The sequence below is a fragment of the Paralichthys olivaceus genome, chromosome 3, assembly GCF_024713975.1.
Source record: "Paralichthys olivaceus isolate ysfri-2021 chromosome 3, ASM2471397v2, whole genome shotgun sequence".
NCBI classification, from domain to species: Eukaryota; Metazoa; Chordata; class Actinopteri; order Pleuronectiformes; family Paralichthyidae; genus Paralichthys; species Paralichthys olivaceus.
Window position 1 is genome coordinate 15,717,129 of NC_091095.1, and position 16,724 is coordinate 15,733,852.

Sequence of the window (16,724 nt, forward strand, 5' to 3'; positions counted from 1 at the left end):
ATAAACACCTGTGAGTGGAATGCCAAACTGATCTCCCTCCAATTGAAAGCATGTGTGCATCAGTGTGACCCTGTGTGTCTGTGTGTATATGTATAAATGTACAGTGTCTATAAAGCAAGATCAATGTCCAGTTTTTGCATAATGTAAGAGAGACTGATTGATGGACTTCAGGCACTTTACATGTCTCTATTGTTATGCTTCCCTAATAATGGGAGTAATTTAAGGGACCCCAAACTTCTTATTTAATGTCTGTCATGCATTTCTCAAAGCAGGAGTGAGACTAGCAACATTAACAGCAACTGCGATTAATAATTAGTTACATCAAACTCAGCAGAGCACATACTTCTGCCAAGGCCCGACTACAATTCAATAAAGCTGCATAAATATCACTCCTCTGAATATGTCCAATTCTTTTCATCAGGTTCTATGTATGTGTTTTTATAGAAATAGATTCTGACGAGGTCCCAAACAGAAACAGAATGATCAATAATATGAAACACAACAGTTACTAAACAAAACAACAACAAAAAAACAAAGAACAAGGTAAAGACAGAAAAACTGAAATACAGAAGTTACATCCTCAGACTTTGCACACTCAAAAGTGAGAATGGAATGAAGGAATTTCAAAAAATCAAGCAGTGACATTCTCACTGAAAAAATAGGCAAATTCACAAGAATTTGAATAAGCTGACAGAGAAACATAAAAGCTTTTTAACCAACTTCCTTCAATACAAAGTGGACAATAAAGTCAGAGATTCCCAGTGAGTAACTGTAAGGAGCAATAATTAGTTTTAAACAATTAAGTTCTATCTTGGTCCACGTCCCATGCTCGCAACAAGTTCCATGGAAATCTGCTCAGTAGTTTTTGTGTAATCCTGCTGACAAACAAAAGGATAGGCCTGTCTATGTAGAGCAGAGTGCAGCCGCTCCGTGTCTCAAACTGGTTTCTCCACCTCTGCTGGCAAACCTACAGGACGTACCTTTGAATTACTCATCCCATTACCTTGGGTAGAAAAAGAAACTGCACCCATGTAAACAATGAAAGACCGTGAGATGAAAAAGCAAAAATGATCAATCAAACTTTATTAATACATCAAGTGACAGTGGAAATGTTTGAGGAAAGACAGACGAATGAAGAGAGGTGGATAAGGTAAGGTCATTGGTTCTGTCACTGTGGCAGTTGCAGTCATAACAACGGATTCAATTTCATTTTTGTCTTCCTCAAGCATTTTTGCAATGGCCCATGAGGAGGCAGAGGAAATTGCCTTTCTGCTCTCCCTTGAACCAATGTTTTCCCTGTCTCTGTCATCTTCCTTTCTCTGTCATTGCAGGAGAGCTGCTGCAGTTTTGCCTGCTTCTTCTTTGTCGTCTACTTATTTGTCTTCTTCTTAACAGATCCTCTCTTTGAAGAGGTGCTGCAGAGAAAGCTACTTCCCCTGGTCTTCTCCTGTTCCCGCTACTAAATCAGTTCATGTCATCTTTGGTGAGGGATGTTAACTGGAAGAGAGCAGGAATCCTGTGTCACATTCTCCTGTGAACACCACACAAAGAAAAAGACTTCACAGCGATCCTCTAACACAATTCAACTGGGTCTAATCAACAGGTATCAGTCTCTCATTGTTAATATCCTAATTAATGCTAGCCCTTTATATTACAGTGAGTTGAGAAACATTCCTTGTAAAGCCCCCATCACAAGATGTTCAAGGTAAACATGATCCATTCGTCTTATTTTCTTGAAATACTGCATCTAATCTCATTTGTTCTGGCTTTATCTGCAGGGACAGAAACACAGGAAGAATGAGTTAAGCCCAAACTGGTAATTGTTTTGCATGTGTCTGCATCCTTTTAATTGGGTGTAACTATACATTTTATTGCAAGAGATAGCTGCATCTCCAAGCAGGCCTACCTCAGCAAGAAACGAAGTAAGTAGGTCTATATTTCCAATCATCAAAATACATTATCTACTCTTTAACATGTTTGTCTTTCACAGGATGTCTGTTCAACTTAAAAAAGGCCTCTTCTCCTCTATCAAAGACCCAAAACTTGACAGAAGTTGTGATACAGAAATTGGTCAAGTATAAATTCAAACAATGCAGAAGGTCATATTTGTCATGTTAATGTTTTAATTTTTGTCCCTAATCTTGAAAATAATACCTCACAAAAGGTTTTTTTAAAATTGACATGCTTACAGGTTGAATAAAGCAAAAAAACTACATATACTTTGGGGTCAGCCAAGCAAATCATTTATATTCATTTTTTATACCTTGACACAGCAATGTTTATTTTCAGTGCCAGTCTTCATATTCAGCAGATGAACATAACATACATGGTTTTATTCATCGGACCTCGAGATATTATCTTGAGAAACAAGCTGAGTCCTGTGTTGAAGATACACTGATTTTAAACATGAAAATACTTTATTCAGAGATAGTGACCAGATATAGAAGTCACCAGAGATAGTCATCTATCATCTGCAGATGTTTCAGCTCCTGGAAAACACGTCCTGAATGAACACAGAGGGAATCCTCACTAGGAGAAGATTACAGCAACGAGAGCAAAGGTGGTGAAGACAAAACCAATGAATCCCGCTATTTCACCAAACTTTGTTCTCTTTCTTTACTCTTTATTGTTTCTGATTGAGATACACTTAGCAGCAATATAAGTTATACTGTGGCTTTAACACATTGACTGTCTCTCGTTGCACAAAAATGAAGCCAAAATATCCTGGATACAGGTGCTGCCATCTTGCACTTTGATTGTCATTTGGAGCCAGTGTCTGCACAGCAGTGATACATACTTTCATCCAACGAATGTTAGTTTTGACTTTTTAATTTGGCCCATATTCCATCCACTAACATGGATAAGGCAGTGTTTATGACATGTAGTACAGTTGGCCACCAGAGGGGGTGATCAAGAGGATTTGGCTTCCCTTTTGAGGAGGTGTCATGTTGTCTATCTTGATATAAAGTCAATGTTTTATGAAGTAATCAGTAAAACGTGGCAGGTTTAACTCTTCAGTCTTCTCTGTGTAATGTCATTATACAGGCCCGTCCTGAACTCCAACATCTCCTCCAGGTTCTTACTTCGTAAACACTCGTGCATGGAAAGCAGCTCTGCGTCTTTAGGTAGGGTTATTGTGGAGCCACTCAGAACGGCCCGCAGCATTTCCAAAGATGATGAGAACGAGCTTTGTTGATCTGAGCAAACAGGAAACAGACAAGCGTTCCACAAACTGCAGCTGGATGAGTCACCGGAGAACCTCAGCACCTCGCTCTCCAGCCCCCAGCTGCAGAGACACTCAGCCAAGTTAAACCCAAATAGCTTCAGCTTGTCCAAGAAAGCAGGGCCCTCCACGCTGTGCTTCAGGTTGTCGGTAATCCCGAAGGCGACGGTTACAAACCCGGTGCGGTCCCGGTGGTTCACACACAGTGAATGCATGAAGACTAAATCAGGCACTGAGAGGCCCGGACTTACCCAGCAGCTGCTGAGGATGGAGCCCTTACCTACTGATGCTCCCGCTCCCAGCCAGGAGTACTCAACCACCGATCCAGCTCCCACAGAGCAGCTAGGATCGAGGACGCTGTACATAACACAGCAGTCAGAGCTTTCACTCACATGCATGCTGAAGGCAGAAGACAGGAGGCCCAGCTCCCTCCTCAGTGCCACGTCCTCCGTGAGGTGAAACAGGTATTCGGACGTGGTGCCAATGTGATAAAACTTGGAGTTATTGAGGAGGATGACATTCAAGGGAGTCCCATGTAGGAGGTGGAAGATCTTTTGTCGGACTTCGACAAGGCCTTTCTCCTCTTTAGTGACATTAGCGGTGTTGCTGGTGTACTCGATTGTAGCTTTGGGTCCCAGAGCTTGAAGAAAGTCCCCGTATGCGTCTATCTCACACTGCAAAGGCTCCAAATCTCTCAGCAGGTTACGGAGAGTCTTTGTAGTTTCAAAGTCGACATAATAGGTGCTGTCTGTGTAAACAAACTCATCGGAACAACCGCTCTGCCTCTTACAAACAGCACCACAGTCTTGCATTTTCTTGATGCTTGGTTTGTGCAGGAAGCGCAAACAGGCACTGTTCTCCATTTCCAAGTGAGTCGACTTTTCACATGAATCCAACACAAAAACGCCGTGGGTGGTTCCAATAGATAGTGAGGAGGGATGGGCCAAAGCCGTAAAACCAGGCCTATCAAACCTCACGTGTTCATCCTCTGGGATGCTGTAGAGCTCTATGTCATCGGCGCAGGTCACCAGAACGCCAGGCCTCATGTGAGATGGGAAATCCACGTACATGGCCAGTTTCAGCTCCAGCATCTGGTAGAGAGGGTCACCCAGCGGCACGGCCGTGAAGATCTTACCCAGGGCGCTGGCATTAGGCAAACGTTGACTGAACCCCCCTGGAAGAATAAGACATGATCACATTCAGTACAGTAGGTGCTTTATCTAAAATGACTGAGCATGTAGAGTCAAACCTTAACTTTCGAATAACTTGCATGAGGGAAAATGTTGAGTTAAAAGTCTAAATATATAGGAACAACAGTGTCTTGAAATGTCAAACCTGCATGAATCAGGATGACTCTCATTCTGCTCAGGGCTTTTCCATAGAGGTCGTCCAGCTGCTGCAGAGCGTAAAGAGTGGAGCCCCCATTCCCTGGAAAACACAAAATCATAATAATCAATTCTACACAAAACAGCCACGTTAATACCATCTGGTTACTGTGATCACACATATGAATCGTTTCTAACTTATCATGCTATGAAATATAATTATTCACTTTCAAAAGATTGTTCATGATGATGATGACGTGTTGCTCCCACCCAGCCACATGCTGAGGACTGTGAAGTAAACAATGGAGAGGTGTCTGATTCCCTCACCTACTTTGTGTCCAGGAGGATCAGAGAACACCTTGTAGTGGATCCCCAGAGGAAGCTCTCCTCTGTGAAGTTTGCCCCGAACCTGCAGCTCGTACGCGGCTCTCTGACTCTCATCCACCGCGGTGAGAACCACCACGTCCCAGTACCCGGCGCCCTGCACCTCTCGACCTGCAGCCGCGACCACAGAAGAAGAAGAAGAAGAGGGACAGGTGTAAAGATAAACAGTGGGAGAGGCGGGCACACGGAGGTGGACAGGATCTGAGAGACATAAATCAAACTCACCCCTCAGAGAGTTGAACCTGCTCAACTTCGCTCTGGTGGAGATCTGTAACTTCCGGTCACACTGCGTCATGATGTCGCTGTAAGTTCACTATAATGTTAAAGATATAACTTTATATCTCTCTCTCTCTCTCTAACCTTGTGTTAGACCTATTTCTCTCTCTCTCTGTCTCTCTTTCTCTCTCTCACTAACTCACTCACTCTGGGCTCACATATCCGGGTTCCGTCACATGGTTAGTTTTGTGTATAATGTGGGCGGGGCCGAACCATGAGCAAGGTTAACCTAAAAAATTAAAAATTAAATAAATAAATACATTTATTGAAAATACATTAAGCTGTGTTTATACACTGGATATTAATTATGAGGTGTATCAAAATTAAAACTTCAGTTTGGCTTTCTGCTGGCGGATAATGCAATATGACAATTTATTTTACAATTTTTATTTTATATCTTTTACAAGAAAATAAAAACTTTATTGATCCCACACCAAGGAAATTAAGTTATTACAACAGTTTATAGTCAAACTAATGGTAACCAAAATGACAAGGGATATGTACAAAATAAAACTAAATGTACCCAATAAAATAAAACAAAATTACATATATACAAAATATTGGGACATGTATATAATAAACATATTTCATCTGATTGTAATTGCACAGATTTGAAACAAACCAAGCTACCATCAGTTGCATCAGAAACAGAGGGCTCCATAGAAACAGCTGAACACAAGTCAGTCCTATTTAATGTTTTCTGTGATTGTAATCTTGCTCAGTGATTATCTAAAGACCGATTCAGTGAACTCTCCACATATGTCAAGATGTACAGAAATGTCAGTCAAGCCAAGTGTGAGCACGGCCACTATCTTGAGTGCGATACAATCATGAAAAGTACTGTGTAAAGGAACAGCACCGTGTTTTTTTTTTTAAACTCCACATAGGTGGAACAAGCCTTTCATTAAATAAAAAAGTACAAATGTCTTTTTTACTTTTATTTCATATGATTTAATTTGTTTATCTTTTATGTTGTATTTAATTAATTTTAATTTCTTTAAATGCTTTGTTTTCGTATTGTTATTCTTATGTTGCTGTACCATATCTTAGTAAATCACTTTGAATTGCTTTGCTGCTTAAATCTTCTATTACTACACATATAATACTACACATTTGTATTTCTTTCCATTCCTCAACCATTTCTCTTGGTTGGGGTTGAGGAATGGTAAGAATGCAGGGGTGAGGGAGGTGAAAAAACCAACACAAGAGCTCATTGGGCATAATCCACTGGTCTAACATGTTTATTGTTTCAGTTAAATCAAGACAGCTTGTCATGTGACCTACTTGGCCATTAAATGTCTGCATATTATACAATTAGTGCAAGTACATTTCTTTAAACTACACATCGTCATTTCAAAATAAAACAGCATCAATAAATCTACATCTTAGCTTATATCTTAATGTTTAAACAAATAATTTAGAAACTAGATTCAGTGAGGTAGAAAATAATCTCCAGCAAAAGAAGCTGATTCAAATGTGTTAATATACGTTTTTGTGAAGCCTGAACGTGTCATTAAAAACAACATGACAAATTAGTGAGATCATTTTAAAAACTTCAGACTACTCTATGTACTAAAAATAAAAATTCACTGGCCTATAAAATGATATTGCACATATAGTTTTCCATAATATATTCACTCCAATAAAACTTTAAAAGATTTTTAAAAAATCAGGGAGAGGCTCGAAACATTTTGCACTGTTAAAAAAAAACAAAACAGAAACTACAAATCCATTGCTGACAAGATCTGGGAGAGGCACAAATACATTCAACTACGGCATCTTCAAGAGCACCTCATCAGAGGTCAAATAGGAGGAGAGACGATCCCGATCCTTCATACTGATCTAGCTGTGCTATTGTGGGTTTCAGGGAGCAGCCAGGCTGTCCTTGTTGGCCTCTAGGAAGAGGCTGCAGGAGGAGAAAGTGCTGGAAAAGCTGGACGAGAGGCCAACGATGTCAGTGGAAATGTACGGGAGGACACCCGGTGTGGCCTGGTTGTAGTAGGTGATCTGAAACAGAGAACATTTGTGGGACAGCAAAACTTTACTTTTCTCTTGTGTTACAGTGCTGCAGTGTGCAGATCGCAAGAATGCATGCTGAATTGAGTGACCGTCTCGTTTGGCCAACCTTGGTGGCAGAACTGGACTCATCCCAGATGGAGAAGCCAGCGCAGAGCACCTCTCCTCGGGTGTAGTCATGAGTTGGTGGGTGAGTGGGCAGAGTGACGGAACGCAGAGCGATCAAGTATGGGTCCCTGGGGGGAGAGACGACGGAAGATATCATCATGAGACTTTTATAAAAGAACACATGGGGGGAGGGGGGGTAATAATGTGACAGGACTGGAGGCATACAAAGACAACATGTGATGGAAGAGAAAATCAAGAGAGCAGTGAAGTGACAAATAAAAAGTCAGGTCATTTCTAAGAGTTTATTATGTAATAGTTTACTACACCTGGCATCACATGGCTTCCTCCTGGATGCCAGTAAGATAAAGTCCTGCCCTTTGGTCCCTTTGCCAACTGACGGAGTAGCTATTCGATACAGAGTGTCATCCTCATCTGCCTGGTTGATCAGCTCACACTCCCTGCAGAGGACACTCAACATCAGCAATGAGCTCCACGTCTCACACTCTCTTCATTAAAGACAAGCAAGTGACACAGGAGGTTTACTAAACTAATGAACATTCAGTAAGTGCATTCATACAAACAGTTTATATTTCATGGTACTCCTAAAGCAGGGCCGTCTCTGGACATTTTGGTTCCCTCTACTTAAGACGTCTATACTGGCATCAGGGTCAGATTTTTCTCATCTGAATAAATAGAATAAAGCAATTGTTTAACATTTTATTTCAAATGTAACTTTATTCAGCTTCTGTTCTGTGTCTTGGCATCAACATTGTGTGTCAGCACATTTACCCTTCTTATGTATTATCATGGTTTCAGTCAATTTCAGGATATGATACAGAATGTAAACTGATTATTCATATCTATTACATTATCAGTTCATGATCTGTCTATGGCTGTAATGCCTCGGCATCACAGATTATCTATTATGTTGGCAGAGAAGAGCATCTACAGGTGTTAAGTGTGAACGTGTGTGAATGCATGTTTTTTGTGCCTTAACCCTCAGAATGTACTTTCTCCTGTTCATCAACATGAATCCACTGCTGAATCTCATCCTCAACAAAGAACAATAAATATCTCCATACATACAAACTACAATTGCCACAAGCTTTTTGAGGAAATTGTTGGGCATTGTTGGGTCTAAATGTAACTGTATGTCGGTACATTTTCAGTACAAACACATGGACCTGGGGATGAGGGCCACTAGCTGGTTTTGGGCTTTTTATACAAATTGTTGATGACAATATTAAAAATGTAGATTAACACCTGAATTCTTCAAGCTCATTCTGCTGTTGCACCGACTGTAAGTTTCTCTGTGTCCGATGATACAAAATGTCAAATATGTGCATGTTACTGACTCGTAATGTCGGTCCCACTCTTTTCTCCTCCTCAGGTCCGATAAGAGGTGGAACGTCTGCTCTGCTGCAACGTTGACGTGCATCTCCACCTTGAAACACAGCGTTTGATTTTCCTCCAGTGTGTACAGTCTGACCTAAAGAACAAAGCACATCCACAACAAGGACTCAGTGTCTCCATCTAGGATATATTCCAAGCCTGGTATATTGAGCCTGGTGTCTTGATATAATGAATGTGGTAAATGTGCATCTTTTGAGAATTACCTTTTTCAGGTCTTTATCTGCTTCAGGCAAAGTTTTCTGACTTTCTGAATAATTCCACAACTTAATTAAAACAATTTTTAGCGCAGCCACTGTGACGTTGCATTTTCTGGTCCAAAACAACACAGATCAGAATTCATGGTGGAATCTCAACAGCTGGAACTATTCAATAAGCCACATCCTGAACAGAAGTACAAACAAAACACTGACCTTATTTTTCTCTGACGTTAAAACCCAGTTGTTTCTGGTGTCCATTAGTTTCAGTGCTGATACATTGTTGTAGCTCAGGTACATCTGAAAAAATAAAGGACTGTCTGAACTCATATATTTTACAGTGGCTAGGTCTGGACGGCTTTACTGAACATGTGTGTCCCTGTTACCTGGTTGCTTGGATCCCAGGGCACTGACAAGGGCACTTCAGTTTGCTTGCAGGAGATAATGTATTTCCTGCAAACATGAAAGGTAGCAATGAACTAAAGAAGTCTGAGAACCTGCTTAACAGTTGAACAATGACCTTATTATGACTCTGCACCAGAGTCTGCTCAGCTGTAATATGCCGCTCTGCCAAGTCATGTGCTGCTGCAGGGGGTCTAAACAATGGATTCTGTTGCACGACACTGGACAAACTAAGCCCCAGTAAGACCGCTTCTGGAAAACTTTCATTACTTTATTCTGCATTTATATACCATAGTAGTTTTATACAGAAGTATTTTTGTGCTTTTGTAATGTTTTTTGATGATGCTGTGTACAGACAATCTTTCTTTGTGATGTGATGTGATAGTGGTGTTACAGTGGTGTTACAGTATTGGAGGGACAATTTCTTCAATAAAATGTTAGTTTCAATTATTATCCATTAGTTCCAACAATCTTTCTACCTTAATGACCTTTTCTTGTGACATAAAAGTGGATTTCTTTTTAGGAACTGTCTTGGTTTTAAAAGATAGAAAATCATTTTTGCATTAAGCCAAATTTGACAAATTTAGAATAAACCAATATAAACCTTGTAGAACCTCCATCACACTTTACAAAGAGCAAGACGTCATGGTTTCCACTGATTTGCTAACCTATCAAGCCGAATCTTCTTTCTTGCTATGGCCTCTTGATAACGTCTTTTTCCGTCCTGTGAAACATGTGAGAAGAAATTACAGAAGTCACAACACACGGATGCTCACTACGTGAAGTTTTTCTATTTTACATTTTGTTGACTTTCTGTTAAAGACAGCAACAGGACACTTTGAAACTCACCACAGGCACTGGCCTTATGCGTGGCAGCGTGCGTGGTTTCCTGTCACTGTCCAGCACCTCAAAGGTCATAAAAGCACTATTTATATGACGCAGAGGTTCTCCTCCCTTGTAGGCCTCAGCACACACTCCCACCTCCATGCTAGAGCACATGCAGGCATACACATACACACCGATGTACAAGAAAAACACATGGTAAATGAGTTTAAGTTATTATTATTATTATTATTATTTGCTATTTGTGTGATAAGAATCTGTCATTACGTGTAGACTCACCTGTGCTTGAAGGAGTTGTTTACAATGGCTTTCAGCACCAGTCGGTCACCGATGTGGGACGGGCCACGAAAATGGAACATGTCAATGGTCCTCAAGGTTGGGTGTGCGTTACACAAGCGACTAGATCAAAATAGAGGGAAAAATTACAGAATTATGGTGTCAAATAATGGCCAGAAAATTGGTTTAACAGAACATCATTTTGGATATACAGTACAATGTCCTCACATCATCATTTTATCTTGAAAAGTGTGTCAGAGTGAGCTTCACATTCAAACACCAGATTCTTCATCACTTCATCTCTGATTTTAGGTGAATATTTGAAAGGTTTAAGTTCTTTGTCTCCTTTGACCTCATTAGAAATATGCTCCTGGAAAACTAAATGAATAATTTGAACTATATCTGTTGGAGATGCACTCATTTGATTAGGATGAGAAGATTTATACCACTCCCTTATCAATGTTGTAAAGATGAAGCTACACACAGTAGCCTGCTGTTGGCTCCAAAACAAAACCTAACCCACTTACAGATGGTGGGTTGGCATCGTGTGGGAATTTTCTGGGAGCAGTGACTTCCTGAAGTCTCCTGTGGTTTACGGAAAAACTCAAAGATGAGCCAAGATACTGGAATTCACTGCTCCTGGTCAAGAAATAGCCTCACATAACATGCTAATTCATGAGCGTCAGAAGAGCTGTGAAGTGGGGTTTTTTTGCAGGGTAGAACCTCCCTTGGGTTTCTAGTATTTGAGCCAAGCTAAGCAGGCAAAACCTTATTTATATTGTACATTTCATTCTAGGTGGAAGCTGCACAAAGCATGAGCAGCAATGGAACCACACACCATGTGCAAAGATAAACATTAGACACAGACAAACATAAATATTAAATAGGAATAAAATATTATGAAATAAATTAATAATTAGACCAATAAAAATGCAGATTCATATTTACCCTGCAGACATTAGAGTGGTAAAGCTAGATTCATTCCTTGATTCCTTTTTGAAGCAGGTTTTTGTAAATACTGGGTCCATACCATGCTGCAATCGTAGCCACGTTCTCCATCCAGGCCATGATCTGGCCCCCAAATGTACTGACTTGGTGATTGGCGTGTGGCGGTAAGACAAGCTCTACGCTCTCCACTCGTGTCCGCTCAGCTGGCACGGCGTCCTGGTACTCCCGGCATTCTCCTGGTGAGAGAACAAAGCAAAGGGAGCTGTGATCACTCAGGTTTTAAATGGTACAGACGTCTGGCATATAGTGCTATGTTATAGTAAGCTCTGTGTGTGTGTGTGTGTGTACCCAGTTGAGCTGTGCTGCTGCTCAGTAGATCTGTGATGATCTCAGCATGGATGAGCCTCATCCTCCTCCTTTCTGCTGCCAGGCTGTACTCCATCTGCTCCATTTGTGTGCAGGGAATCACCTGCTTCAGTTGTACCTGTTAACACGCACACACACACACAAATCCAGGAGATACTAAGCACACATTAGAAGAATGCATGGGGGTCCATATTTTGGTTTTGGCCTCTTACCTTTCCAGCTTCGGTTCGTCTGGCAACAAATGAGGCAAATGCATGACAAACTTTCCATTGCCTGTCAGTGTAAAGGTCCTCACAAGTCACCAGTATGCCAACCTGAGAAGAAAATCATTTTTTCAAAAAGTTCCACATACATATGTTTATTATCCTGAAACCAAAAAACTACATCCACCAACCTCCATACTGGACGTGAAGGCTCTGTTGACCTTTGCGATGATGTTGACAACCTTTCCCACCCTAGAGCACACAGATTCTTCTCTTTACTATCAACACACAGCAGCGATTATACTGCAAACACAGTGTGAAAGCTTCGTGCAGAGAGACGTCACGGTCAATCATATAAAACATTGATGTTAACATTTTGCTGCCCGTCACTGAAGAAAAACTTGGCCAATAATCATTCTTAATTCAGGAGCTAACATTATTTAAGAGTACAGGATCAATTTATAGATTCATATTTGAAATAATAAATTTAATTAACACACAGGCATGAAACTTGTCCTCCCCTCGGTGCATGTAATGGTTTCTGCAACCCATCCTCAGTTGGAGATACACCTTGTCAGAGCAGCACTGAGGTTAATTCCTTACCCAATGGTGTGTTCAAAATGGATGTCGTCCACAGAGGCGGTGATACAGGAACAGCCTGCATGTCTCTCAGCTGGAAGAGGAGAGCAGAGGTTACACAAATACTGAGTACAAGCACAAAGGCTCAGAGCATCTACAGGTTAGACCTCAGACCTGCAGGAATTTAACATTCTATAAGACTAAAGATTTTCTTTGATGTGTCTATAATCAAAATTAGAAAACTGATCATGTCTAAGTGGAGCTTAAAAAAAAAAATCAATCCTTGACCTTGAGCAGATGTTTGCTAAAAAAATTGTGTCTAAAACATTTTTGGGGAATGTTGTAAAAACATTTGTAAAGAAAGTCAAGTCAGTATCTGAAACTACCTCTTCCAAAACCCAAAATCCTACAAATCTTATTGTAGAAATATAAAAGAAAAACAGAAGTGGTATGAATGAGGTTATATTTCCATTGTCGTTTGTCTGTCTATTAGCAGGACTATGCAAAAACTACCAAACCCATTGAAACTTGACAGAAGGGTTTGGGTGTGGCCATGCAGTGAAGCTGAGATGTGAGAAAACCACAGTTTCAAAATAATAATTTAGCTTTGAACTCATCAGCATTTATATTGTGAGTTGTCTGGTCCAACATCCAGACAACTAATTGCATTGCTACAGCTGTGTCCCTCCCTACCAGATAAACAGGCCGTGGAGTCCATCCACTTCAGCAGCTGTCCCACGCTCAGCTCCCCACAGTGGTTTGCATGACAGGGCAGCACGATCTGACTCATCTTCACTTCCGTGGGGTTTCTGTACACCTCCTCGCTCTCCTGGATGAAGAGAGGGTCCAGCACCAAGCTGACATGCTCCCCCTCTGACGTCATATCTCAAAACTATGCAGAAAAGTGGGTTACAGCAGAACCAAGACACTTAATTATCTCTCTCACCTAATTAAGTACAGCTCTATGAGTCACACATCAACGAAACAGTTGCCGCATCAACCATTTTTATCATGATTGGAACCGAAAAATCAACTAATGCCTTTCACAGAAATGGCAGTATTGCTGTGTACGTTTGTCAATATTAAATTCATTATGAATAAATAATTTGGAACAGATGTGCATTTATGTGATATTATGTTTCCATTTTATGTAAAAAGATTAGTTTACTTTATAAATTCAAGTTCTATATATGGCAATGGTTGTGTTTGTGTAAAAAGCCTCAATTATATTTCTTTGTCATTAGATGTTGATGATCACATCTTAGGAATCACTGCCAATCTTTATATATATATATATATCAATGGCTGATATCTGTATCAGAAGTTTGAGCCCTAAAAAAATCCAATCAGAAAATGCATCCAAACATCACTCTTACAATGGCTGGCAAGTCCTTCAATACCTTAAACTAGGCAACAGCTTCTTATTGTTTGTTGCTTTCAAAATCCAAGAGGAAAAACAGCAGCTTCAGTTTGTGCACTGATCCCTAAAATTGGAAACATGGCTGCAGCTAAAACCACCAGCTCCAGGTTTAATTCTGTAAACTTGTCCAGAGAACTCAAACTTGCTTTTTGGAATAAACTGCAGACCACGTTTTATAAAACAAACACTATTTTTTAATACATAGAGTGATAAAAACTAAATATAGTCATAAATAATAAATATTGTGTAACCATGGAAAAATATCTACATGCTATAGACAAGCCACATATTTGGTTTATTACTAAATCTGAAAACTGCACAGTCAGTGTGAACCCGTGCTGCAACACAGGACGCTTTAAATAATCTGCACCTCAGTCTGTGGTCTGAGGCATTGCTCAACATTTCTCCCCCAGGATCAGGGGAAATGTATAAATACCCATTTATGTACTTGTTAAGCTGTAAACACACTGTTTTACATGACAGTAACTTCTGCCCCAGTGGGACACACATGCAGTCAGTGGTCACCTGTCCATATCCAGCCAGTGACCTTTACATTGACGTCAGTACATAACAACTCTCAACACGAGCTGTTGCTGCAACTGCAGTCTCCCAGAATAAGACGGTTATTTACCTCACAAAGCAAACGAAAGGCAAACTTATAATACACAAGATAATATAACTTACCCGAGTTAAGAGTCGACACAGAGTGGACGTGTCAGCAACCAAATACTAACACTGGCTGAGAGCTGCACACCACACTGAAGCTCTCCACGTTTCAGCTGTTCCTCATCAACACTGCCTTACACACACACACACACACACACACACACACACACACACACACACACACACACACACACACAGAGCGGCTTTACTGAAGTATTTCACCAGAGAGAGAGAGAGAGAGAGAGGGGGGGAGGGAGGGAGAGAGAGGGGAGCGAGAGACCGAGAGACCATTCCCTCTGCAGGATACTGTTACGTACACGTTTTTAAGGTGGATCTGAAATCACCTCATACTTGGGGTTTCTATTTGGAGGCTCATCATCATCAGTAAGGCCCAATATTTAACCATGGACCGTTTTATTGTTACATGTGTTACATACAAACACTTACATGACAAAAAGTCAAGAAATTTTACATAAAGCAGAAAACCTACATAAAAATAATTCTTTATTTGTTGTCTTTACTCTGTTCTAATCTGTGGGTACATTCTTAATTGTCTTCCATACAATGTTTTCCATACCCATGGCACACTTGAAAAGTGAATTAAAGCCACTTATCTACCTATCTATTGATTTGCCCGCTAATTCTCAGGTAAACAAGGCATCCATCACAGAACTGCACTAACATACCTGTCACCTTTGCACCTTCTACCCTGCACTACACTATGTGTGTTAATTTAAACCACTTTAATATTACAGACCATTTTATAGAATAATTTTGTCTTTTGCACATCCAGTCCACGTATTCTTACACTGCCAGTATATTGTATAGTCAAGTACTTATATTTATATCCTACTATATATTATATATCATATCATATTATATCATACTCTGTATATTCTCTGTATATTCTTCGGATTTACAAGTCTATATACACATATTTATACATGTGTACATGTTATTATTATATTATTATTATTATCACTACTACTACTACTATTATTATTATTATATATACTATTGCTGCCATTATTACTATATACTGCTATTATATTGGTATAATTACTGTCTATATAAATATATATTATGTTATATTGTATACATAAATATATACTGTACTTCTATTCTTATATACTGTCTAACAATAACATTACCATCATATCATCATTACTATTATCATCATATTGCCACTGCACTACTTGTCTGCCTATTCATCTTGTGTTTCTGTTTTTGTTCTTTTTACCTCAATGTTTTGTTTTGTTCTATTGCATTGTGTTTTGTTGTGTTCCGATACACAAGCTGCTATGACGACCTAATTTCCCTCCGGGGATGAATAAAGTACTCTATCTATCTATCTATCAAAGATAATCTGTATATATATATAAGTGTGTGTGTGTGTGTGTGTGTGTGTGTGTGCGTGTAACCCAATAAAAACTCCCAAACAGATAAGGCAAGATTATACAATTTTTATAATATAATTCAAAAGTGCAGAATAAATATGAAATTAAATTAATAATCTTATTAAATAATTTTAATGGATGGTCAAAACACAACTGATAAAAAGAAGAGAAATTTATTTTTAGACTTCTACATTTTAGAGATAGTGGATGTGTCTATATGTCTATATTTAGACATATACATAGATAGATTCCTTTTTAATCATATTGTTTTCACACACACACACACACAATTAATTAATTAACGTATGTCCTTAAAAATTTCTACTTTGCTTGTTTTGTGAACATCAATAACAACAACTCGTACAAACACAAAAAAGGACAGTATAAAACAAAAAGACAAACAAAATACACACACACCAGATAAACAGCCCTGTACAACCACCTTTATTTCTTTGATTGTGAATAATTCCTTCGATTGTATGGAAAAGAAAAGAAAAGATGGAAAAGACCTGAATCTTAACTTGACATGCCACAGGTCAGAAACAGGTGAGCATGAGAGAAGTGTGTGTGTTTCTTTTTTAAATGAAGCTCACTAACACATATCGCAGCTGGGAGCGTCAGAGCAGCGCGAGGCCGACCTTAAGACAAACGGCGCGCTCTCATTGGCTGCCGGCTGCGTCAGTCC

The 16,724-nt window shown here is 39.7% G+C and overlaps 2 protein-coding genes and 1 long non-coding RNA gene across 5 annotated transcripts; 1 reads left to right on the top strand and 2 right to left on the bottom strand.

Moving 5' to 3' along the window:
- The first annotated feature begins 226 nt into the window (after positions 1 to 226).
- Positions 227 to 1,886, top strand: LOC138407212 (uncharacterized). Of its 2 annotated transcripts, none has more exons than XR_011240627.1 (3): positions 227 to 1,150; positions 1,396 to 1,603; positions 1,779 to 1,886. It is a non-coding gene; the product is annotated as an uncharacterized lncRNA (long non-coding RNA). The 2 variants fall into 2 exon arrangements; XR_011240628.1 differs by lacking the exon at positions 1,779 to 1,886 and adding an exon at positions 1,658 to 1,705 and having other exon boundaries at positions 230 to 1,150; positions 1,396 to 1,483.
- fpgt (fucose-1-phosphate guanylyltransferase) lies at positions 1,821 to 5,380 on the bottom strand. 2 transcript variants are annotated; one of them, XM_020080951.2, is made up of 4 exons: positions 5,158 to 5,380; positions 4,876 to 5,043; positions 4,559 to 4,651; positions 1,821 to 4,397 (listed from the first exon to the last, which is right to left on the bottom strand). In XM_020080951.2, the coding sequence occupies exons 1-4, from the start codon at positions 5,225 to 5,227 to the stop codon at positions 3,007 to 3,009; spliced, it is 1,722 nt and encodes a 573-aa protein (XP_019936510.2). In that variant the 5' UTR covers positions 5,228 to 5,380; the 3' UTR covers positions 1,821 to 3,006. The 2 variants fall into 2 exon arrangements, with proteins under 2 accessions (XP_019936510.2, XP_069378287.1); XM_069522186.1 differs by lacking the exon at positions 5,158 to 5,380 and having other exon boundaries at positions 4,880 to 5,018.
- Positions 5,381 to 6,433: 1,053 nt separating this feature from the next.
- acot11b (acyl-CoA thioesterase 11b) lies at positions 6,434 to 14,871 on the bottom strand. Its single transcript, XM_069522187.1, has 16 exons — positions 14,661 to 14,871; positions 13,250 to 13,448; positions 12,581 to 12,650; positions 12,169 to 12,229; positions 11,987 to 12,088; positions 11,757 to 11,892; positions 11,491 to 11,644; positions 10,464 to 10,583; positions 10,191 to 10,329; positions 10,010 to 10,065; positions 9,326 to 9,392; positions 9,156 to 9,239; positions 8,688 to 8,821; positions 7,659 to 7,790; positions 7,334 to 7,460; positions 6,434 to 7,215 (listed from the first exon to the last, which is right to left on the bottom strand). The coding sequence occupies exons 2-16, from the start codon at positions 13,437 to 13,439 to the stop codon at positions 7,072 to 7,074; spliced, it is 1,716 nt and encodes a 571-aa protein (XP_069378288.1). The 5' UTR covers positions 13,440 to 13,448; positions 14,661 to 14,871; the 3' UTR covers positions 6,434 to 7,071.
- Between the last annotated feature and the right edge of the window lie 1,853 nt (positions 14,872 to 16,724).

Bases quoted from the DNA above. Each gene is read 5' to 3' on its own strand.
- fpgt (XM_020080951.2), bottom strand. From the start codon at position 5,227: ATGACGCAGTGTGACCGGAAGTTACAGATCTCCACCAGAGCGAAGTTG. The intron at 5,044-5,157 runs GTGAGTTTGATT...TCGCGGCTGCAG, and splicing joins CAGGTTCAACTCTCTGAGGG to GTCGAGAGGTGCAGGGCGCC. The intron at 4,652-4,875 runs GTGAGGGAATCA...TGTGTTTTCCAG, and splicing joins TCCTCCTGGACACAAAGTAG to GGAATGGGGGCTCCACTCTT.
- acot11b (XM_069522187.1), bottom strand. From the start codon at position 13,439: ATGACGTCAGAGGGGGAGCATGTCAGCTTGGTGCTGGACCCTCTCTTC. The intron at 10,584-11,490 runs GTATGGACCCAG...ATTTTGATCTAG, and splicing joins GTGGCTACGATTGCAGCATG to TCGCTTGTGTAACGCACACC. The intron at 7,216-7,333 runs GTTGGCCAAACG...TCTCTGTTTCAG, and splicing joins AGTCCAGTTCTGCCACCAAG to ATCACCTACTACAACCAGGC.